This window comes from Cydia fagiglandana, chromosome 8 (genome assembly GCF_963556715.1).
Source record: "Cydia fagiglandana chromosome 8, ilCydFagi1.1, whole genome shotgun sequence".
In the NCBI taxonomy this organism is placed as follows: Eukaryota; Metazoa; Arthropoda; class Insecta; order Lepidoptera; family Tortricidae; genus Cydia; species Cydia fagiglandana.
The window spans coordinates 7660707-7687136 of NC_085939.1; the positions used below are offsets into that span (position 1 = coordinate 7660707).

The following is a 26430-nucleotide window of genomic DNA, read 5'->3' on the forward strand; positions in this document are numbered from 1 at the left end:
ATTTTTTACCCCCCCCCCCCCTATAATCATCCAAAAATCATGCTTCAAATGACCCCATTTCCTCCTACTTCATGCTACCGTCATCCGATGTCCAGACCCCCCCCCCCTAATTTGAAATGACGTAATTTATGAATAGCCCCTTAGGTAGTAGGTAGTTATCCATTTCAATCAATGCTTGACTGGCGAAATAATCATGTGATCAAACTTCGCAGACCAATTAGAAAATATCTTCATTTTCTTGGATGCTTATTTGACGTAATTCTGTCAGGTGAGTCAATAACTGAATAAACGAACATTGAAAGAGCAATCTTTTGAAAAGTTTGAAAAGCAAGTAAATGGGATTATTTTTGGAGTGGTTCTACCTGTTTGAATTTATTAACACGATATACCGATAGGGGAAACTATAAGATTCTTGTTCACCCTTTGGTAAAAAAACTCATTTCTTACTAGTTTTCATGAAAGTCATATCGACCAATATAATACATCATTAAGATTTTAATGCAGGTGTGCAACTAGCTGTAAACAGTAACCTAAGGAGCATGGTAAATTAAAGCCCAAGTATTATTAGTTCAAATTATTTTATTAAAATAGGTATACAAAGACTATTACAAAAATTAAAATTCATCTCAAGATAACGTGTTCGCACATCTATTTCTTAGTGATCTTTAAGCGTAAAAATAACTTACAGTTTTATTCCAGCTGACTTAAATGGTTTGAATCATGTACTAGACACCTTGCTATAAATTACAATGATAATAGTTCCTATACCTCAAACCTATTAAAATTAGGTCATGTTTGTTAAATAGATGTATGAGTTGTGAGGTATAAATATGTCTATTAGATGTCATGAAATTATAAGGCTACGTAAGATGCACAATATATGACTACATAAGATGCTTTGATTATTCATTGACAAGGAGCTTTCTACTCTATAAACAACTATTTTTAACAGTCAGGGGTCGTGAATAGATAGTAGGCGATAAAAGTAGTACTCGTATGTTAGCACAGCACATTTAGAACAGACCGGCAATGACAACCGTGAACAATTACAAATTGTAATTTACAATGTTCAATTACCTACTGTTTAATCAGAACAGCACAAGTTTTTGTGTAGGTTTTGAAGTGTGAAAATATCCAGACGTTACTCTGTGGAAAACAGTATATCTCTACAATGTGTATGGAAAACTATGGTGGAGTTGTTAATTTTAACGGCTACAAACGTATTTCTTTTTTAATAATTTTTAAAATGCCCTTTTTAAGTTTTATTACGGCCGCACTTGGTAAATTAATATTTATTTTTCATGAATTTTGAAGTATTTGTTTAAATATTTTGAATTCCTTTAACGTCGTAGTTCTTAAGTTACCGAATTACACTTTTTTACACCTATGTGACCGGTACTCGGACAATATTTCTTAATTTACCAAGTGCAGGCTTGGAGGATATAACCAATGGAGACGCCATGTCAAAAATTTTCGGTACAAAATAGTCTGCCGTTTTTTGCGGGGGAGGGGCACATCAAATGTATAGGTACGTCATGTCAGATAAACGTCAGTCCATACATATGGTTGACATGAGGTTGACCATTGGCCGCCTATTTTCGACAGAGGGGAACGCCTGTTAATGGCGGCTCCATTGTTAATTACTCCGAGAGTGCAGGCCGCATTCTAGTGCAAAAAAATCTAATAGAGATATAATTTAAAAATAATTAAGAAAAAAATAGTTATAATCGCACCAAACAAAGTCTGCAGTGAATTTGATAGCCCACGCAGTGTAAGTGTTAGGTATACGTCATAACTTCATAGAAATTTGACGTTTAAAATGGCACTTGCACTGCGTGGGCTATCAAAATCGCTGCAAACATTTTACGGTCTGACTATACAGGTATGGAGGGTGACAGATTATGTCAATAAAATTCGTACTAGGTATAGTACGATAAATTTTATCGACATACGTACTTAAAAGGTTCCATCGTAGCTGTCCAAACACATTATAAGTTTTTTATTTTATTAATGTATTACTTATGTATATGCTCTAAACTATGTTTCTCTATCCCAAATACTAAAATGACAGGTCGATAAGTCAACTAAAAATTATATCACATAGGTATCGAAATAAAATATCTCATTGATATATTTCATTCGCAAAAGACAGCTACTAAAGTGCTCTATAATAAATAGACCCAATAAAGAAATAAACTCAAATTTGGACATAGGTTAAAGATAGAATACTACCCAAGATTACAATTTAAGATACATGCAAGACACGAATTTTTTATCTAAATATTTAGTATTTGGGATACAGAGATAAAGCTTATAATTCTGTGCCTATTTAAAACGTCACTCCCAATTAACACACTTTTTACGAAAAAAAAATTACATTGACATTTATGAGAATGGAAATAGCCCTGTAACGATTTCACGCAATTCATAAAATAGGAACTAGAAATATAAATTGTATACTCGTACGTGTCAAAATTATACTTTGTTAGATTATGCTCTAGGTTTAGGTAATCGTCTGGTTTAGCTAAAAAAGCAAGGTATCGTAGTTTTAATACGTACAGTCGCCATCAGATATATCGGAGCGGCCAAGGTGTTCACATTATCTGAACGCGCACTCTAATATCTTGACAATAGAGGCGTGTTCAGATATTTGTGAACACCTTGGCTGCTCCGATATATCTGATGGCAACTGTACTAAATAACCAATGGGCTACTATATAACACATAACTAGACATTATGATTATACGTTATTTTCTTTTTCGTAATTTCGTTCTAAACAAGTAAGTAAAAAGTGAAATACCATGAAACATAGCCTAAAATGTTTCTTAAAAAAAAACGAACATATAAAATCTAATACATTTTTAAATAATTCAAAACCGTTCGTTATTGAAGCATGGTCATTCACATAAAAATAATTTTACTTAGTGCTTATTAGATCCCTTCTTATTATGCCCTTTCTTACACGTATTCCATTGGTTATTTAATTTGTTGTATTAAATAATATTTAAGTAGGTACACTTATGAATGGAGCAATAGTAACAGAGAAGAACATACAGGTATCGAGTCATAATACTTGTATCTAGGCGATATTTTTATTTATACATTTTTATTTACAAATTGAATACGTAAGGACGTTTTCACAAGTGGAAAAGTGAATTGTGCATTTGAATGAAAAAATTTAATACAGATGTAGTGCATAAGGTTTTTTTTCATAGTATTTTCGCGGAAACGTTCGTATTTGTCATGCAAGTTCAGTCAATTGTCAGTACTTTTTGTACCGAGACCGACTGAAACAGCAAGACACGTTCGTAAGTTTCCGCGAAAATTCTTCTTCTTCTTCGTCGTTATCCTCACAGCTGAGGGTCGTGACCACCATAAGTAGCTCTGTCTATAAGAAGCCTCAAGGCTGCTCTGTTCTGAGCCTGCAGAAGTGCGGACTGTGTGCCACTATTAATTGCCTCCAGGAGTGGATCCGTCCAGCGAGTTGGAGCTCTGCCTCTACTTCTTGTTCCCTCGACACGGCCAATCATTATGATTTTCTCGAGGTTGTGTGATTCTCGTCTCGCCACGTGTCCAAAGAAAGAAAGAGCTCTCCTCAAGCAGGTTACAGAGAGAGGAGTGAGGACTTTTAGTTGGCTTCGGAATTTATCCGCGAAAATACGATGGAAAATAATTATGCACTACATCTCTACCCTATAAACTTAGACCTATTTATTTTATATCAGGGCCATCTCGTTATTGTGAACACGTCCTTATTTAAGTATAACATGTTTAACAATTAGTTCAACTAAGTAATACAAATGATATGCAGATATACTACTTGTGCTAAGAACAGTTTGCAATAAAAGTAAATACCATCGCTCGGGGTCATTTTTGAGTCGGGGACTATGATAATAAATTACTTAGATAAAAATATTATATGGAATATTATATTTCAGGAGAATCACAGCTCCTGAAAAGAGTCTTTCGCAGAGTAGATAATTATGTTTACCTTTGTTGCATACTGTACTTTTACAAAATGTTTATACATATGTAATAATCATGAATATCACATAATTTACGTAGATTATCATCTTTACTTTTGTTAAAAGCTTCATTTGAATTTTATTTCACAACTCCAATGTTTCTTTAAGGTAATTTTATATTACAAAACTTTTTATGGCACAAGTTTTATAACTAATAGAGGTATTAAAATTAACTTGTTAAACTTACTGCACATTTTAAATCAAATTAATGTGTCATTTTAAATAGGCTACAACAAAATAAAACGTAGAGTTTCTAGATGTTTAGATTTTTATGGAAAGAAAATCTACATGTGTATTATATTAGCGGACTCATCATTAACAGTATATTTCCTACAATATATCAACGTTACTTCAAGTTATTGCCAAGCGATATTTTTGTATTCTGATTCTAAATAATGCTTAAACTAATGATATCGTGGGTACAAATTCGTTTATTGATATTCAAACAGACATATCAATTGAATAATATCAATTCCGATAACACAATCACTATAAAAGTTCAATAGATCGAATGCAGAATTTTCCTTCGTATTTTCACGGAAACGTACGATCGCGTCTTGCTATTTCAGTCAGTCTCGGTACAAAAATGACTGATGTTGACTGAAGTTACATGACAAATACGAACGTTTCCGAGAAAATACGAAGGAAAATAATTAAGTATGCTACATCTGTAAAATTTTATTCTCCCAGTCATCTTAGCCTAAAAGTGGGGTCCACTTCGTAATGAGAGATAATAAGCTACAAATTCGTATAGGTGTCACGTTCATTATGACGTATTCAAAGTTGCCATAAATCCATTGAATATCTCGTGTGCGCGTAGTACGCATGGCTGACCGCCGCGCGTTCTGCGCCCTCTATCTTGAGAACGCTTGAGCGCATGAAAAAATGGTCGGAAGATAAGTTGTCGTAATATTTTATGATCTACAATTCTAGCCTAGATAGCAACTTTTAACGCCGTAATGAAAGTGTATACGAGTTTTCAGCTTCTTATTTCTCATTCCGAGGTGGAACCCTTAATTTGACTGGCGGCGCGATTCGAACTTTAAGATATCGCGCCGTTAGACATTCACTAGATATGAAATAGTAAAGATATGTGACGTTCCACCGCAAAAGGTACCTTATGGCAGCTGGCGCTTACGCTTATTATTAACGCCGCTCCAATACTCAGTCGGGGTAATGGTACCTTTCGCCGTGGAACGTCATATATCTTTACTATATCTTATCTAGTGCATCTCTAATTCATTTCCCGAATCGCGCCGTGGGTTAAATATAATGCCATCAGTTGAAAACCAAAAACTTTTAGTAGTTAGTATTCATAGTGTCACTGTTCTTAGAACCCTCGTATCTTGGTACGAAATTAGTACCTACTGAGATTTGAGTCTGGTTTAAGTAGTTGTTAGTGAAATGGGTTGGTTCTCAACTGATGATGTGTAGGCTTAACGTGTTATCATCGAAGTATATTAGATCTCTCGTGCTAACTAAATACACATAGTATAATATTATATACATTATTTACAATTGTATTTATTATTTACAAACGACTAGGCGTAGTTTATAATTTATAAAATAACTACTTTAAATTAATATAAACTCTCGAAAATACGCAGCTATGGATTCTGCGTTGTAAAATTAGGCAGTCGAAATATTTAGTAGGCCAATCTCGATAGTATACGTTCATAAGTTCTTAACACTATTCGCCTTAAAACATTCATGACAAATTACCAAACACTTAGGTACAAAACATTTCAAAATGCTTTTTAAACAGTCTGTACACCATTAGGAAGAATGCGATCTCTCTTAGTGGAATCACTACACTTAATTTAAAGTCGGTCTACACGTCCGTTTGGCACAAGTCGCCGAAAACCGGCAGGGCGTGATACTACCGGGTCACGGAGTCCGCCCGCGGGTGCGGAGGCAGAGGAGGGTGCGCTGGCGCAAGCGAGTTCTGCGATATGCCGTTCGTCGAGGCTTGGCCGTGACGGAACGATGTCAGACGAGCCAGCGTCCTGGTACTCTCGTTGTCAAAATTAGGTCTCTCGTACTGATGCTGAGGTCTTTGTCTCTGAGACTGCATTGCTTGCAGCTCATCATAACCACCGTCTTCGGGATATGACTCGTCATCTGACTCATCCCCTCCAAATGCTCTGTAAGTAGTTTCAGTTTCTGAATTTTTCCTAGAGCTGACGTAGGTACGACCGATGAGTGACTGTGTAACTTCAGACTTTTGGTTTTTATCTCCCTTTCTATCATCTAAGCTCTGGTTGTAACGTAGTTGGGCTTTCTGCGTTTTATCCATTGATGGTAAATCGTAGAACTTCAATACGTTTGGATGACCTTGGAAGTATTTTTCGCTGTACACATTTCTATTATAATAACCTCCATTGCTGGCTGGATAAAGTTCTTCATCTGGCGCATATCGGTTATCGAAGTTTTCTATATTTTTGCCACCTGGCGGAAACCAGCCCTGCAGAAAAATAAAACAATTATGATAATGGTAAAATCCATTAGACTACATTATTAAATGAATATACAGGAAAGTAATAAACTTATAGTAGCGCTGAACTTTGCACCAATATCAGTTTGTTACCTACCATTACTTGATAGTGTCAAGAGTACTTTTTATCTTTTAGAATATCTTACCAATGAACTGACACACTGTCTCGTATTTGCAACAAGCGTGACTGACGCGTACGCCGCTGGGGAGGTGGCCGTCTTGCTAGTGTTCCATTCATTGCCCATGATTTTAGATGACGTCACTTCTGCGTATTCAGGTAACTGCTGCGCAACTTTATCATATTCAGAATTCATCTTTTGCTTGTTCTGATTAATTTGAGTACCCGTCATACATAATCCAGGCTGATTCTCCATCCAAAGCAATGACTCTGTTTTTGTTACAGTGTTCTTATTATAGCAACTGGTGAGCGGGTGAGACAAGGAAACTGCGGCTTTTATATTCATTTGTGTAACTAAGCTCGTTCCGTTTGAATCTAAAATGAGACAAACAAAATTAGCCTTCATTTATATTCAACTAACCATATAACTTAATTACATTTTCCGCCGTAAATCGAAAGTAAATCATCTCCTTCATTTGAGGCTCCAAAAAACATAAGCCCAACACAATACCAACAAAGCGAGGTAAATTGGCTTAGAGGTAACTGGGTGAGTCAACAAACGAATCGCCTCGAGAAAACAAAATAGAAAACATTTACATTTACTGGGTCTTTATTTCTCGGATTTGTATCATTCCTTTGTACCCGGAACGTGAATGCAAAGTGAAAGAGATCCAGTGAGCTCGCGAGAGGGCTCGTACCACCTTTCAACTCGAAAGTAATCTAGCCCCTCCCTTCGCATGGCAAAGCCTCCATCAAACAAACGCGCGGCTCGCGCCACCCTACGACACCCAAGGAATGTTTTTAATTTTGAAATTCTGATGCTGATTCCACAGAAAAAATGTAAGCGTTTTGAGTTAAGCTGAATAACTGTTTATTTTCCAGTTACCTTGTTGCCAGTCGGATATTATTGGACTGCGCATCACTTGGGATAATTCAAAAGAGAATAATGCGAAGTAATCTTTACATTCATTAATGTAATGAGAATCGTATATAACTCTGATACGCACCGTATATATTTGGAAGAGCGGACGACTTTTTGGCGAAAATGTTGTGCTTTCTGATGTAAATAATTCCGCCAATCACAATTACTTTGAACAGAACGATCGCTCCAATCAAAACGTAAAACCATGTTTCCATTACGAAGTCGCCCGCTACGATAGACACTTCTCCATTAACGGGATACCTGGAATAAAAATGTCACGTCAAAGAACAATCAAGTTAAAACAAATACATTTGGAGACATTACGAGCGCTTTCCTGATTATTTACCTTGATAAAGGATCCAATCCAATAGAACGGGAGTCGATATTCAAGTACACCTTTTGACTAAATGGGCCCATCCCCACAACGGTTTCAGCGGCAATTTGAACCGAATAACTGACTCCGGAAGTTAAGTTCGTCATTATGAGGCTCGTAGCTTGATGTACTGTCGTGTTTATGGCTACCATCGATTTGTTGGCGGGCAAGTCCAACCAATTCACCAAAACATTGTAACCAGCAATTAGCCCATTTTGTAAATGAGGTTCTGGGGGTGACCATTTCAAATGAACTGTCGTTGTATTGAAGATAAACATTTCAATATTTACTGGAGGACCCTCTGGCACTGTAAAAAAAGTAATTTTATTGATAACGCACAATAATCTAGATGCTTGATAATGAACTATATACATATGCTTCAATGCTTACCATCATCCAGCGTTTGAGCAATCCTAGAATTGGAAGGTTTTCCTTCGAATTTCTTATAAAACGGAATAAGGAAAAACTCATATTTTGTATATTTCCTTAAAAAGGTTATTTCATACCCAGATACGTCGTTTGAATGTAAGATAGTCTTCATTTGATATTCTGTTGTTGCATTATCAAGAGGTCTGTAGTATATAAATAATCCCTCTAAATAATAGAAATTTAAAATTTCCCACATTAACTTAATAGTTTTCGAGTCAATGGGCGTTGCTTCGATTAGTTCTACGATGTTATCAGTCATGATGTTATTTCTAAATCCGGTATTATTGGAGAACACTCCGTTTTCCCATAGGGCATTGCCACTTTCGCCCACTATTACAGGATCGGAGACCGGGCTCGGTCCGGATAAGCCGTGCGAGTTTTCCGCTCTCACTATAAACATGTAGGTAACGCCAGAAACCAAAGACCTAGCTACATACTGCGTTTGTTGTATTTTCTTTGCCAACACTACCCAACCCCGAGAATTCCTAGGTGTGCTATTTCCGGAAAGAGTTTCTCTCGAAAACACTTCCACTTGGTATCCGAGTATGGATGACGACCCAATTTTGTTATTTTGATTCCAAGATATTGTGACAGTATTTTCCGTTATGTTGTGTATCTGCGGTTTTGTGGGTGGGCCGGGTAGTGACGATACGTCTGCCGCCCGAAAGAAATGTATATTCGGGTTTATTGGACTATCTACTAGCAAAACGCCGCTCCATACATATTTTCCGTGATGCGAGGAGGCGACGCAAGTGTACGTGCCGCTGTCGCTTTTATCTAAATCTCTTAATATTAAAGTCCCGTCATTAGACACATTCCTTCTTTGGTTTTGTATTAGCGCTTCCCCTCCGAAATACCAGGCTATGATTGGTTCAGGTGTGCCGACGGCTGTGCAGGGGAAAACTGCCATCGATTTTATAGGTAACGTTTGGTTAGAGGGCCCGTTTGTTATGATTGGAGGTGGGCGGTCATCGTCTGACGTAACTGTTAATTTTCCTCTGACAAACGAACTGCCGGCAAAATTCACCGCCGAGCAAACTACTGTGATACCGCTGTTGTTTTTGGTTGTTTCATTTACAGTCAATGTAGTGACGCCGTCAATAACCGGCGTGGCATGGTATTTGCCCTTCGACGTGCCGGGTAGTATTATTGTCCTGTTTCCCTCTAAACTCCAGAACATTGTCGGTTCAGGGCGTCCTGAGGCCGTACAAGTAAATGTAGCGGCTGCACTATTTTCTACTGTTACGGAGTTTGGCTTAAGCGATATTGTAGGTGGATCTAAAAAAGGAAAAGAAATAATTAAAAACTCCAACATGTACCTAATTTAATAAAAACGATAAACAGATACTGTACAGAATCTACGTAGGTAATAAATAATAATAGCTTTTATACAAGGAGTTGAAACTCAAACTTTTGCTCATAATAAATTATCACTCACCGTATACAGTCAAGTACCCTGTGGCACTTACGGCGCCGACTGAGTTCTCGGCCTCGCAACTGTACTCTCCTTCGTCTTCTAAAATAACGTTATCGAGCCTAAGGCTCCTGTCGTCTAGAACTTTGACGCGGCCGAGTGGCATGTTGCCTCCTCCGGCCGTCCTCCGCCACAGCACATCCGGGAGGGGGTCGCCGCCCACTCGGCATTGGAACGTCACGCTGCCGCCGGTCTGCGCCACCACGTCCTCGGGGCCCGTTATTAAGTACGGCTTAACTGTACAGTGAGAAATGTCTCTTGAATAACATGACAAAAGAGCTTAAATCACGACTTCTAATTACTGGCTGGATTTGAGGTACAAATATGGCTTTCACAGAGAGAGATTCGAGGATTACTCACTGTGGATTCGTAGCGTAGCAACAGTCGATTCCCTTGTCCCCGCTGGATTCCGAGCTATACACTGATATCTGCCGGCATCAGTTTGCCGCGCGTCTTGTATAACTAGACTACCACCATCGACTAAATGCATTCTGGAATATAATACTCATGTTATATAAAAAGGAAGATTTATTCTGAAAAATATTTAAATCGATTTTATTACTTAAGACCGATTGCAATGAAACAAAGTCATTCAAATGTAGGGCGGAATAATTCAATGGGAAATTAACATTTAATAAGGGGTCCAGTGAGCCGGAACTATTCAGATTTTTACTTGATTGCTTGTTGAGCTCTTCAAATATCCCCTCTTTTATAACTTTGATGTACCCTCCCTACGGCTGTTAATTATTTTTATGCTCCGCCATACGTAACGACATGCGCCCTCAAGATGTAACCCAACGCCATGGCTTATAAAAATTCATAGACACCAAAGTGGAATAAATTGGCAATAAAACTTTTAAAGAAGATTCAATTTTAGTTTCACTTCTACCCATATGTTGAGTTTAGTGTGCAAATAAAAAGCAAACATTAATGGGTGAACTAGCCATCGTTACTAAGTATAGATAAAACTTTATATAAAATAACGAGGGCTATTACGCCATTTAACAAAACTATGCTTTTTAGTTTATGTTTTGGCTTCAATGCATTTTCAACAAAGAAACTAAACGTGGCGGCAAACCATTAAATGAATCTCATGCCTTTATTACTTAGGCTCTTAGAATAAAAGTGTAGGTAATTAAATTTATATGACACCGAGTATCTCATATCAAACGAGAATATATGCTCATTCACAAGACTATCACGTTGCTGCCAACCCACTCATACTGAGAGCTCTTAGTGACTACCCCTAAAATTCCCTCCTAATTTTGTTTTATCGAGCTAATACTGAACCCATTCTAGGAAAACATTATTTGCAGTTATCGTAAACTTTTTTTTGCTTTTAGGTTGAACTCTTAGTCCAGCTAGTTTATTATTCTGTTCATTAGTAAGTAGAGTTTTACTGAATTTACATTAAACTCAACTCGGTGCGCGAAGTAAAAAGTTCTCTTTCTTGTGGCGTGAAGTTAAAGAAAGCATTAATTACCTGGAATCGCCATCAAAATGCAGGGCCTGGCCGTTTTTCTTCCAGTAAATAGTCGGTTCGGGCGATCCTCGTGGCGGCGAACATTCCAATATTACAGTTTCACCTTGCGCAGTTTGTGTTGACACTGGCTCTAGTCTAAAGTCCTCACGTAGCACTGGAACACATGATGCAATTAATGAATTAAATCGACTCGAAAAAAACACGGATACACATCTAGATCACTAAACATATAAATTTACCTGCTACATGTAACGTTGCATTTCTACTCCTAGCTGTTCCGTATGAATTCGTTGCTTCACACCAATAAACCCCTGCATCTGAGTGAGCTCTACCGTGCGTCGCTCTTAAGAAGAACAGACCACCTGCAGGCAGCAGACTACGGTGGGTGTCGGAGACTACCAGCACGCCTCCTTTGTACCATTTTATGTTAGGCGGAGGTGAGCCTCCAGCACGGCAGTTGAGAGTGGCCGGCTGGTGACGAGCCACCGTGACGTCCAAAGGCTGTTCGATGACGTATGGTGCTTCTCCGCTGCTCCCATAGTCGTCACTTAGCCCACAATTTACTGGACCTGTTGACAAAACAATCCCTATTGAATTTTCTCCATTATGCAATACTTCCGTGTAAACACTCATAGTTCAAGTACTTCGCTCAGTTAGCGTGCCAGGATCCAACGGCTAATGAAAGGCGACGCTAGGTCTCGCGCGGACCCACCCACTGCAATTTCCTACACACAAGCTTTATTTTAAATTTACCTAACAAAAGACCTTTATACGCAACGGTTTATTTTAATAATAGGTTGAGTATGTCATTTGCAGCTACTCTAAAGCAGGACACAATAATAATGAGCTATAAAAACATGCCAGCCAAAACCATGGCCTTCCCCTAAGGATGCTGGGTTTCGAACCCTCCACTATTTTACTGTGTTTACAACGAAACGCGCAGATGTTAGTTTTTGACACTCGAATTGATGTATGTCTATTGTTGTACTTCGGCATTATTGAGTGAACGTAAAAATCGATCAGCAAAAAAAAATTCGATACGGTGTCCGATTTTGGCAGAATGAACCTCTGGGAGCGGGCGGTGACTCGATTCCAGAGACAAGGCTGTTTTCTGAACAAAATCAATGGGGATTACTCTTTTGTACGAAGTAATTGTGTTTATTTATTCACGTGTCCCAACATTATGGATGCGGTACGATACAAGGGCTAATCTATAATTGAATCTCTAATGCTGAATTCGATTTGCTATCCTTCAATTTTTGAACAAAAATCCCGTATTTTATTGGCTATTGGGGTTGTGTTGTCCCCTGCTATTGTCTATATAAGCCGTTACGCAATTATTATTGTTAGTAAAGAAAACGTACGTATGTTTAGGTACCTACGTACGAATACATTAAGTATATAAATATTATAGGACATTCTTACACAGATTGACTAAGTCCCACAGTAAGCTCAAGAAGGCTTGTGTTGTGGGTACTCAGAAAACGATATATATAATATACAAATACTTAAATACATATAAAACACCCATGACTCAGGAACAAATATCTGTATCATCATACAAATAAATGCCCTTACTGGGATTCGAACCCAGGACCATCGGCTACGCAGGCAGGGTTACTACCCACTAGGCCAGACCGGTCGTCAAGGTCGTCAATATGTTACATAACTTACGTGTGTAAGGTACCTGCGCCAAAGTACCAGTTCTTAAGCTTGCCTGCTTTGAATATACCTATCCTACTTTTGTAAATGTGAATGGGGTAAAATTTTGCGGTAATGTTCGCTATTATCATTGACAAAACTGAAAGTTTATAATATGTATATTAAACATAGCTATGTTATGAAAAAAAAATAAGGATGGGCCTTCTTTGGCACAGGTATACCTACATCATATAATTTACGCAGATTGTGCTTAACTAAACCGACTGTTCCCTTATAAGCATGCAATAAGTTTATTTTGGTACGAGTACATCATTACTTTACATTCATAAGACAGAGAAATTAATATGAATTTTAAACAGAATTATGATGAAAAATTACGTTTTACTTATATTCTTATGACATCAACTCGTTAACGCACTAAATGAAATCCACGCTTAAAGTCGGACATAGGCATAAGTTCCTATTAGTTTTACAAGAACGGATTGTTTGCATCTAACCTCGTACCTAATGAAGGCAGTAATGCCTGAAGCAGTGAAAGACCTGCGTGGAGTCGCGGGAAGTCACGTTCCGGCAACTGCAGTTTTCATACAAATATTCGAACCGCCACAGGCTGCCATTTATGCGGTCCGCTGAAAACGTGCTGCAGCTGCTCATCTCGAATGACCCCGTTTTTTATGTCCCTGAATTCTAGGCCACCTATTTTCAATACGGGATATTACTTTTATATGGTACGTGAACATGTACCTAATGAAAAGTTGAATTCTAGTATTGATCTGATGTCTCAAAGAAACTTTTTTGCAATTAGACATCTAACCCAGACATCTGAAATACGATAACAGATGAAATCTGTGAAAACGGCCCGTGCCTACAAGTTTACAACATATAAAAGTTAACTTAAGAAATCTTATAGCTGTTGATACTTTGGAGCCTTAAACCTTCAGTTTACTGGTTTTAAACAACAATTTCTTTAAAAACAGCTTCAAAATACTTGATCCACACTATTGAAAAAAGAAGCGCCAACATTAAACGCAAAATATGAATTAATATAAAATATTTAAAATGGAATGAATGAATCAAATCACAAAATGACCATCGCGTATGGCAGTCTGTAATAAATTAACTGTCAAACTCATAAAGTTCCCCGACAGGACAAAGTCTATAAATAGATAAGTATCAGACGAATAAAAATATGATTTCGCAGATTGCGAAGAGCATAAAATATTGTTTATGTCGATCTCAATATGTTGGTTTATCGCGCATAAAACTATGAAGCTTTATGGCTTAGTTGTATATAAGCCATTTATACGAGATATTCTTTTGGGCTGGATCTGAATCTGTCTCGGGTGTTACAAGTTTGGTAATTCTAAAAAATAAAGCAGGTATCAGGTACTTTAAAAATGACTAAGTTCGTGTTCGTTCATGGAAACTGGAAAGTTTCGTTCATAATTTTTACTATAGGTACTAACAAAACAGCTTCTATGCACCCCAAATGTCCTCCTTTATAAAACATATGGCAGAAACCATATCTCAACGTTGGACCCGTTCTCTAAGCACCATACGGGGCTGGCTGAGATGCAGGATCAGTATCGCCGTCATACGCGCCACCAGCATGTGTATCCGAGGCCACCGGTTTAAGTCCACCGCCAGGTGGCCTGGGTTCGACGACGGTGCCGCCCTTCCACACATCGACTGAAACCCCTTTTCTACCCTACCTACATATGTCTTAACCTAACCCTTTGCCTATGTATTACTTATGATTCTCGTAATAAATGCTTTTGAGATTTAGGTACTAACAAAGCCACACATACGAAACCGTAAACAAAAAAGGCTCTTTCTTTTTACCACTTGATATTACATAAGTATATTGAGAACGCAAATTTTATGAAAATTTACTAACAATGGTTTAACCGATTATATTCAAAATACTTTTCATTAAAAGCATTTATTAAGTTTTCTATTAGTATTACAGTATTACCCAGTGTAAAGTAATAATAAAACCGCCTACAAATATAGCTAAATAACAGCCGTAGATTAATGAACCAAATCCAAGTGTGAGTTGACAACATTGCCGTCGCTCGCGGGCATAAATTTTCGATTCGCACGCGAGTAGTTACGCTCTATTGTTCAAAATCTTTATAAAAAAACGACTGAGAGGGTGCTGCGTCCCCTTGCTAATTTATACTACTAGCACATGTTGACACGCGTCGCCAAGAAAAAATAAATAAAAAATAGGTTATAGACATGGGTTTCGCATTTAAAGTCGTCGGCCACGCGCTCGCTCTAATGCTGTAATGTAAGTCCGTTTGAACTCTGTCGTCGTATATTTTTTGTTGGTCTGAAATTGATAGCCCTCAGATGTCCGTGAACCGTAAACCTTTAGACGAACATTTGATTGCTCTTAGTTCGAACTAGTATATGGGTTTATAGTGTTGATAAGTCGCGAGTTCTTTGGTGTGGTAAAAGAGTCAGTTAAAAATTCCGTTTGATTTTACTCAAAATCTATTGCGACACGGCAGTTTAATCTCTGTCAACACCGTTAAAATGTAGTAACGATGCACATTATGTAAATTTCTTTGATCTATAAACCATTTATTCGTATGACCTGTTTCAGAATTAGAGTTATCGCGTTGGCGTGTTTATTAAATTAATAAAATACAGGCAAACTAATTTCTCGCTTCTGAGAAAGGCTCTAACACACCATGCCTAGAGTCAGACCAAGAAAAGTCTGCAGCGGATTTGGTAGCCCACATAGTGCAAGTGTTATTTTAAACGTCAAACTTCTCTTAAATTATGACGTACAAATAATTCTTGCACTGCGCGGGCTATCAAATCCGCTGCAGACTTATCTCAGTCCGACTCTATGTATATTCCAAAATAAAAATAAGCTCCACCGCATTTACGATAAGATCATTACGTTCAAGTTTTATGTCGCCCTAAGTAACTTGATAACCTTTTCAATCGCAAATATCTAATTCTAATCACATTGATTGACTCCCTTGGGGGGCAATCATGATTTTTCAAATTACGAGGCAAGCACGTGTTAAATTTTGGGACCCTTTTGCAACGCGACGCCGATGACGTTATTACGCGAATGCCAGCCAGTTGCGACATACTTGTTTAATTGGGCGAAGCCCTCATTTTAAAAAGAAAAATGTTTATTTGCCTACTAAAGAATACCGCCAAATATTTCACCGCTAGAAACTACAAACAACGTGAACATCGCAAACGGGACACACCTAGGAACAAACCGGCAATGAAATGTCACGGCTAATGAAATACCACTTATATTTTACGGTGCAAAAAACGAGAAGACTCCGTCGCACATGTGCCAAGAGATACTGTTCTCGACGGATGGCGGGATTAGCTCTAATGTAAAATTCGTGAGCTACAATGTTTGTCTTGTAACGGCTCCGCCTAATGTAGTAGGGACAAATTGTTGACGTAGTGTCACCTTTCATAGGGCTAGCCCGGTCTACCTGCGAATGGAAGCAGACATTAAAATGAATAATTCGGTTGCTGGAATATCACCTTTAAAATATTGGTATAAAATTCAAATTGAATTAAAGGCTCCCGGCTTTCTTGAGATAGTTAGGAGTAACTACGTAACAAAATTTCTGGTAGAATTTAAGGAAGTGTGCCAATGACAGTTGCGGTGTATCCGAATTTGTATTTGTTGTTGCAACCTTATTGATCTAAAACAGTTGAAATAGCGTACACATGTAAAAATAATCTGTTTTAATTAATTAGGCTAATTAGTAGATACATGACTGTATATTCCGGGCGTTTCTAAAACTCTATTTGGACAATGGGGACCATAAAGCAAGTTAGAACTCAGTACCTATTTTATATTAAAAAACATACTAAATATGTGTTGAGGAATTTTATGTAGGTATTGTGTTGCTGGTACATGAAGTGGATACAGCAACGTACGAGGCCGGTTTTAGAAAACATTCCTATTAATCAGACGTATCGGCAAACAGGAAGACGGTCCGCTGAATAAATAAAAGGTATAGTTAACAAGCTGAATGCTATCTGATCGTTGCTGCTTTGTGATCGTCAACACAAAAAAGGTTTTTGGCGATCGGCACATGCGATAAGTTTACTTTAGCGCAGCTTCTGACATCTATGTTTAGGATCAACAAGGGATTGCGATTGAAGTCTAATCGCTTTACGCTATGATATGCAGTACCTTGGTTAAAGAAACTGACAATGGCATTCTAACTTTTAAAATTTGCTCTTGTTTTCATACTGATTCGAATGACATTGCTAACATGAGATCATCCGTACTTTAATAAGTTAACAACATGGTAAGCACGAATACCTAGTCTAAATTCGTACTGGCCTTATTTTAAAAGTGGAACTACTTTTTTTACTTCTAAAATATCCATGCTTATGAACATCATAACGGACTTTTATTAAGCGTCACACATGCGTAAATATCCATAAGTGTCACAGTTTAGTTTATCTGCTACGTTTTGAGATATAAACCATTTTTCAATTCCCGATACAATGACGTACACTATGGATTGCCGTTGTAAGCCCGGAGCGCGACTGTTTATTTTTATTATTCGTTTTTTCACCGCATTTTACGCAGCATCCATCACGCATTAGTCACAAAAGATAGGCGTCGTTTAACATTAGCTTAACTTCTTTACGGTTTGATAGCCGCCCGGGGCGCTGGCTGTTTTTCATGCCGCCCATTGATACACAGACTAAAATAATTCAATCACGGCGACATCATTTACTGGGGGATGGAGTGTATCCAGACATGAGTTTTTAGTGGACTTTTTGGTGTTGATTGTGAAATGTGTTCTATGGGCAGATGCGGGACCGTTTATGCATGTGTGTTTTGTTATCCTAATGAGGTTTGTCACTTAGTTACGCTTTCAATTCTATCTGTCCCCGGAGGGCCGTTATTTGGCGTTTAATTTGTGAAACAATTTTACTTATACATATATGGTCGGTTTTTTATCTAGTACTTTTAGACACCAAGTAAAAGTGACTGGTACCTATGTAAATAATTATAAATACCTATATAAAAGCACGACAAGAATACACCTACTTATTGAAATTGTGTTAAATTGTGCTTACAGTCACCGAGTAATATAACATGTCATCTGTACTTTATTGAAACTATAAGGATTCCCTTTTTCTATATTCGCTATGGAACCCTTACTTCATCATCATCTCAGCCTATATACGTCCCACTGCTGGGCACAGGCCTCCTCTCGAGCGCGAGAGGGCTTGGGCTATAGTCCCCACGCTAGCCCAATGCGGATTGGGGACTTCACATACACCTTTGAATTTCTTCGCAGATGTATGCAGGTTTCCTCACGATGTTTTCCTTCACCGAAAAGCGACCCTTACTTATACTTTGTCTACAAATAAAATTACAAAATCATACTGCACTTTATTTAACCGCTGTATTTAAATCCTCACTAAACGATTCCATTCCATTAAACAATATGGCCACTTTGACGGAGTTATTCCTGGCTTAGCCGGTGGTACAAATCTAAGATGGTACGGCGAGGCACTAAATATCAAATACATAGGTGTAGGGGAATGCGCCCCCAGAGGGTGCTCGCTATTAGCGCTGGTTGAACCCTGTCTCCGCTGCATATTTGTTAGTCTTCGAAACTTTATTTGTAAATAACGGTGATTGTATTTGGTTATTGGGTACAAATTAGCTATTTTTGTTTTAAAATTTATAATATAAGCTAAATATGAATTAACGAATAGGTAAGTAGCTTGACGAATGAACACACCTTTCATACCTTTACGTCAAAAAATAAACAACATGCCGGATTTTACCGTATTTCACTTGAAAAAAAAATTCGCACGTGTGATGAAAAACATTGTGTGTAACATTGTACATGTGTTAAAATTGTTAACTCGAGTCATAAAAAATATATTGACCCTAGTCGACATTTTTGCCTATATTCCAATTTGCTTATGTATTATCTATAGATAAACTGTCTAACCTGTGTAAAAACAAAAGACGACCAGCAGGGACGTCAGAACAGCCCGGGTGTTCATATTGCTGTCTAGTGCCACGTCTTCAGACAGACGTGAGGTGCTCCTGGAGGGCTCGCTTCATTCTCTTCTACTTCGCTCATCTGGAAAAAAAGAACATTTTTTATTCCTAAGATAAGTACAATACACATACGGCAAAAATGAAGGTCATGTCAAAACATTTCGCATGTTCTACCTTACTCTATGAGGTATTACTAGATTTGTCAAAGTTTTGTGCGAGTGACATAAAATATAAATTAATTATTTCAAAAACAAAATAACTGATTTAAATATCAAAATGTCAGTGATCAATTTATGTTAAAACTTTTCAGTAGGTGTCAAAAGCAAGAATTAAAAAAATAATAAATTACAGAAACCCGCGCTAGAATCAGAAATATACCGGAAAAACAGTCATTATGCGGCTTGAAAATATAAAAGTCACATCCTAAGTATATAAAAGTAGAGGAAAGGAACACAACATATGCAAAGGAATTTAAATCGTTCCTTTATGAAAAAGAATAATATTCAGTTACAAAACTAACCCAAGTAAAACGAAATCCTGATATTGCAGGGAAAAGACCAGTAGCATAATCACATTTCTTGCGAGAAGACAAATTCATCAAATTTATTGGTTTATGGCCCTCTAATTTAACGTAGTTTCCGGTTTACATTGAATTTCATAAGGCCCTCCCTTTATCCAATAATACATTGCGAAACTCGCAGACCCATCTTGGGGCCGGAGAGTTTCCAAATTAACCTCTACCATTTGAATACGAAAGGGCGAGGAGGATGATGTTATTGGAGACTTGTATTAGCTAAAACCTAAAATTAAGAATACAAAATTACAACACAAAAGCAAAAGCCTTTATTGAGCGTAATGTGGGACTAGACCGATTTACATAAACTTGTCCCGTTAATTATATATTTATTTAAATAAAAATATCAAAATTAAAATGTCATAAATAGAACAACTTTTTATAACTCTCAATCCGCGAAATAAACTTTAACATATAAGTGCCTAATTATAAATGATAAAAACAACTTCATACTATGTTTCAAAGCCGGGAGTATAAAAAAATATTTTTGGGATTTCTTTCATTAGATCAACCTAACACACAACACTCGTCTTATGACCGATGCTAAGATCTTGGATAAGAACAATTTAGCAAAATATGTAAAGTTAACCGTTATTAATCAGACATGCCTTTTTGTTTCGTTTTTAGTAAGAAATAATCAGAATAGCATAAAACCAAAACTACGAACGCATCTGAAAATACTTATAACTAGGTACTTATATATGTACGATGATTGTAGCATACCTAACTGCATACATATATATTATGTATATCTATATAAACTCATTAGTATTAGGGATTGCGCAGCATGCCTACTCATCTGTTTCCGAATGCCGGACCTTCCTAATCAAATTATATAAACAAATAGAACAGCAGTCGACTCTTCCCGAATTCGGAACGTTAATGTAAACAACTTCACCGTATTTATTTGCGTTATTAAAGAGACCGTAAACATCTGTCACATTGAGATTTGAAACTCTTAAACTTGTCTCAGAGGAACTCTCGGAAATGCATATAAGTTTATGCTCAGGAATTCTCGACTTTATTCCATTGGCAAAGGGCAAACGTGAACTTAACCATTTTAAATTTACGCAAATCCTTTTTGAACTTGTTATGTTATGAAATGGAATTGCCCCACAAGTTCGCATTTGTTATTATTTCCAACAAATCGTATAATTTTATATCCAAACACGTGTTAATTATACAGATTTAGTACGCGAGGAATGTGTTAATGGAAATTAATTGAGCCTATAGTTTAATATTTTATTAAAATGTCTCATAAAAAAATGACAGTAACATCCTGTGCGTAGTGTCTGATTTTAAAAGGAAGCTCAAATGAAGATTGACAGCTCTTCACTTTATCCAATAACAATTGATATACCTAATTGAAAACAAATACTCGAGTTAAATGAAAGGCGCACGGGAGTTTTATTTTCGGGTTTAACATTTTCAATCTTACTACCATTGAGTTACGGCTTTTATAAATTAATGATTCATACTGGTTTTAATTACAGTTTGTATAGATGAATCAAATAAGATCTTGAACTTAATCAAATATCTACAATGGACCTATAAAAAGTACGTTATCATTTAATCATTTGATAACCTAAGGAGTTACTATTGACGGTTTTAAAACTAGATCAGATACAAATATTAAAAGATTTAAGATCCTGATTTATTATCCTCATTTATGATTTTTCCAGATGCCAAGCTTTATCACATTCTAAGGAATCACAGTAATAAAATTGCGTAAAAGAAGCACTCTGACATAAGATTATATTTTGGCTTCATAAAAAAGAAGCGGGTTACAAACAAAAACCAATAAACAAGCGAAAAAATGATAGCGGATGTGTGTGTTTTGTTGTAAAATGCAGTGTCGCAAAGGGAAATCGTTAAAAGATTATGGTTCATACGTAAATTGCGACAAAATATGATATAAATTTTCATACGACGGATGAGGTATTGTTTTAGTTTTGTCCCATATTTAATACTTACATCTATCTTTTTTTAGATATCTGCTGTAGGTGATATCCTCCTTAAAGACAAGCAATCGTCTGTGTGCGAAAACGTTTGTTTTCTTCTTTTATATTTTTGAACACACACATACATATAATCACGCCTTTTTCCCGGAGGGGTAGGCAGAGACCACGGATTTCCATTTGTCACGATCCTGACATACCTCTTTCGCTTCCTTTAATTTCATAGCATTCCTCATATACGCTCGCCGGTTTAGGGTGCTCTTGACCTGGCCTTTCTTCAGGATTTCCCCGATCTGATCAGAGAAAGTCCACCGAGGTCTACCCCTTCCAACTCCCACTTCTACTTCTTTTATATTTTTGAATGTGTTTCATAATTCGTTTGTAGTTATACTTCAGTAACATCTACCAAATTAGTTTAACTAGTCAATATGACCCCGGTTCATTAAACATCGCGTCACAACTCGCAACTGAACTTTATATCCATTCGTTTTAACATGTAATTAGTGTTGCGGTATTCTGCTGCGGTACCCGATACACAAACAAAACAACACACTCGTAATGAGACTTGCAATCTCAGTTTAATTTCCACTAATAGCTCGTTTCTATTTTAAGTAATGCTAATGAATGTTTGAACTTTAATTCAGATAACTATAAAGGGTAAATTAATAATAAGTGAAAACTCATTTAATAATGGATAGACACTTACACGTAATAACTTTCATTTAGCAATCAAAAGTGTGGCTACCACCAGTTTGGCACTGACGTTAAATGCTATCGAGAATGTAACTGAATACCATAGTACAAGAATAATTATTAGTTAAGTAAATAAATATAATACATATACCTACACATAAACATACATAAATACATAATGATAAGTAATAAATATATTAGAACTTAAGATTAGGGAATAAATATGTCCCCCTCATCCTAGTTACTAAAATCTTAAATATTAAAGATTATAACTAGGTTAAGAACGTGTGATGTTATTTTTTTGTGAAATAAACAGATTTAATTTTAATTTTAATTTTAAAAAACTTAGAAGTATATACAGTACCAAAGTATTAAGTACGTTTTCTACCTAAAACCGCTATGAGTAAATGTAACAACATCGACTTCACTTCCCACTTATTGACTTCGTTGAAAGCTGATAATTGGACACTTAAGAGTTAAAGTAATATTTGTTTACCAAGTGCTAGACGTTCGCATAACTAACCTATCCAACTTGAGATGCAGTGTTTCTCACGCGCATGTGTTTCATACAAACGGTTAACCAAAACAAACGCGGTTAAGTTTATAATTTATAGCCACTTGCACGATGACAGGGCGCCAGTTACACCGAAATTATTGTTAAGGATAAACAATGGTCGTACCTACACACTTATGTACCGTATCGAGTGCCCATAGTTATAAAGCCAACTTGTTTAAAAAGGGATCCGTAATTGAGCCAAAGGCAGGCAAAAGTGGACCGAAGTTTTTCACTCGACTCGGCCTTTATGCAACTAGTTAGGAACACGGAATGTTAATAAAATCTTTACAGCGCAATGCATACAATATTTTTAGGAAACCCCTTTCTATTTATTTACAAAAGTATTTGACGGTGTATTCATTGACCAGCCAGCAATTTAGCAACGCTCGAACATAATAATGATGACTGTTGACTTTTTAGTTTCGAGGCGCGGCTAGAGATAAGTTTAGCAAACGCACTAAGCGTTAAGCTCCAAAATGTTTATTTTTCACATATTGCTACGTCAACATTCTTTATTATCGTTTGAAGATTGTGTACAGAACTGGTTAATATTATTTCTAGGCATGTTTAGTCTGTGACCTGTTTACTGCGAAGGAATTTAGGTAGAACGTTTTTATAATAGTAACTGCTAATATGTACTTGGAATTTACGTGGAAAGCTAAACTTGTGATATGATGTAATGTTTACTGTCACCGGTTCCCTATGAGTTTTGTATAGTGGACTTGAATTATAAACTTATTCACAAGAAAGCCTACGCGGTCCGTTAAACACACACGGTAGCTTTTACAAGCGTGGGTGTTATTATAAAAATAAATGAAAACATGTTTTCTGAATAATGTTTGTTTTGACGGGGGGCTACCATATTTACGGCTCAGTCGAACCAAATGCTAAGTTAGACCCACACAAAGCGCGATTGATCGTTCGGATCTCGTAAAATATGAACGGCGCTCCACTTTCGAAATTGATTAATTGTGAGCCGCGACGTCAAAGATACGAGTGTTTCGGTAATCTAATTTAAGAATCCACTCAAACGCTTATTTGTCGACAGTTTGTTTAGTTTTTAATTGCCGCTTTCATTAATCTTCGACGTTGATTTACGTACAAGCCGATAGACTAATGGATAACTAATTGAAATAGTCGTAATATTTTTTGTTTGAGTGTATATAGTCATTTGAAAATAAAATCGTGTGAATCGTCTTCGACAATAAGGGATTACTTTTTGCCGACCGCGCAGTTGCGTCGGTGCGTGTATTGCCAAAATTGCGCAAGTTTTTAGGAAAGTTTCGGACAAAGCATTACCGTCACTTCGCCGACAATGGTATATTTTTGTTCGTGCGGTCTCGACTGACAGTTCGCGTGATGTATTGGGACCGAGCAGGGGATTATTTTTACCCATTTCACAAAGTTTGCATGCATCTATTGTGCCCGGCGGAAGTGGCTCAAAGCGGCCAGCAGATTATTTTTCATTGTGGATTTTGGAAGTTTATGAATGATGTTTAGAGAATTTGGTAATTTAATATTGAGACATTGAACTTAGAATATTGTTCAATGAGAGCTTAGCAAAGTTGAATCGATAAGAATAAATAGTAGGAAAACAAAAACTAGAATCTTTTTTTAATAATTTAATAACCGTGCGAGGCAATAAAAACTTCAGAAAAAAAGGAAGTATTCATTTAATATTGTTCTATAAACAAAGCCATAACAGATGTCACCCATGATCGACACAGCAGTTCAGACATGAATAATCCCAGATTATCGACGTGCAGAAAAATGTATTGTAACATAAAACATAAAAAACACAGATAAGCCCACAAAGGGCGGCGTCCCATTTGACACCCCCGATTTATTCAACAATAAAGATGTTCGCTTGAATTGCACTGTGGTACTAAACGTAAACAGATAAAGGTGCTAGAGCGTCTTCTACGTTAGCACCTTTGTTATATTGTTGCATAGTATTTTACTTATGTGAAATTAAACAACGAATTCTTTTTTTAGGGACAACTAATTGGCCCGTATATAATACCTTAAAACTAGCATACATATTATTACAAGTATATAAAATATATATCAAAACAAAAAAAAATACAATTAGGGCTGTGAATATTTTGCAACCCCACAGTGTCTTGGAGCCGGCCGTGGAACCAGAATTCGGTCTATTTATGTAATTTACAAAATTCGTAACACTGCAAATATATATAATGCTTAGTAGGAAAGTCTACTTTCTAAAATGTATTAGCCCTAGATCATTCCATTCCAATCTAACTACATACCTCGATAATATACAAATTTAGATGGGTTGATAAGTTGTTTATAAAACAATCAGAGCTCAAATTAGTGGTTATGCAAACAGTTCGTTATTATTTACCTATTTCAAAACGTCTTCGTGGAGTTTGAAAGTTTGTAACGCATACATGATTTATATGTGCATACGTTAATATTGTTCCAAAGGCTTGCGACGCCTATGCCTGTTTGAAGTTTGAACGCAAGTTTATAAACAAGTAAAAGGAATGCACAGTAAACATACCAAAGTGGCTGTCGGGAGCAGTTGGATTTTTTTATCGATAGTAGAACAGTTTTCTTAACCTATTTAAATACATAATGTCTGTAAGATTGGTATAACACGAAGGTCTCCAAACTTTTTTAGCTGAGGGCCATATTGCGCCTCAGAAACTTCACGCGGGCCACTGGAGCCATATATAGGATGTTTCTTATTAACAATGATCCTACAATTTCCAGTATTTTGGTGCAGCAGAGTGGTCTTAAAGGAATTGGTAGAGATAATTTCAACTGAAATGGTAAATTAAGGTTAATATGTATTAACGTAATTAACGCTAATTAATCATTAGGGTTGAAATTATTTATACCGATTCCGTTAACACCACTCCGCTGCACCAAAAATGCTGGAAAATGTACGATCATTACTTATTAAATACTTGACAAACGGACGGTGTATATAAAGTCGGCAACAGTTGTGGCATTTATCTATGACATGAATTGCTCCTTGTTATCCTCTATACCCATGTACTGTTTTAACATCGAATTCCGGAAAGCCGACTGCAGTAACATTCCAATGAGGTGACAGGGTAAACTGAAGTTATCATTGTTTAGAGGTTAGATAAGTCCCGACTGAAGATAACCTTAAACTACATATTTATTGTCAGTGTTTCGAAGTAGGTACCGTATATCGTAATTACTAGAACTAAATATTAATTTGTTCATTTAATTCACGTTTGTTTTACAGTACTCCTTAATATGATTTCGTTTAATACGATTTACCGCATAATACACCATTTTACGCCGTCCCTGCAACTTTAAGCCTGTTTTCATACAATGTTTCACGGTTAATATGTAAAATTAGTAAAAAAATATCAATCAGTACTTAACATGTAATAGTCAGAGCTAAGTGACTATTTAATATTAAAAATAAAATTTATTTTTATAGCAACTACGATATAAGGTAAACGTCCTAGTAATCTTACTTGTACTGGGTCAGTTACTGCACTCGGGCGTCTATAGTTCGTTTTTTTTAGCATTAGAAAGAAGCACAAAGAAGGTAAGCGATTTTGACATGTCTTTTAATTGAAAAACGCTTTTTAAAAATCAGTAACTATTACTTATGAAAGCAGAAGAATAT

General features: G+C 36.7%; 1 protein-coding gene across 2 annotated transcripts in view; it reads right to left on the reverse strand.

The window, feature by feature from the left end:
• Positions 1–2614: 2614 nt before the first annotated feature.
• Positions 2615–26430, reverse strand: part of LOC134666589 (roundabout homolog 2-like) — a 58805-nt gene continuing 34989 nt past the window's right edge. For both annotated transcript variants that reach the window (XM_063523794.1, XM_063523795.1), the window contains exons 2-11: positions 18963–19097; positions 11559–11888; positions 11320–11473; positions 10197–10327; positions 9801–10073; positions 8324–9640; positions 7907–8240; positions 7646–7821; positions 6667–7013; positions 2615–6490 (exon numbers count right to left, since the gene is read on the reverse strand). In XM_063523794.1, the coding sequence (XP_063379864.1) occupies positions 5906–6490; positions 6667–7013; positions 7646–7821; positions 7907–8240; positions 8324–9640; positions 9801–10073; positions 10197–10327; positions 11320–11473; positions 11559–11888; positions 18963–19017 (3702 nt within the window). In that variant the 5' untranslated portion in view covers positions 19018–19097 and the 3' untranslated portion in view covers positions 2615–5905. The remainder of the gene's footprint in view (positions 6491–6666; positions 7014–7645; positions 7822–7906; positions 8241–8323; positions 9641–9800; positions 10074–10196; positions 10328–11319; positions 11474–11558; positions 11889–18962; positions 19098–26430) is intronic.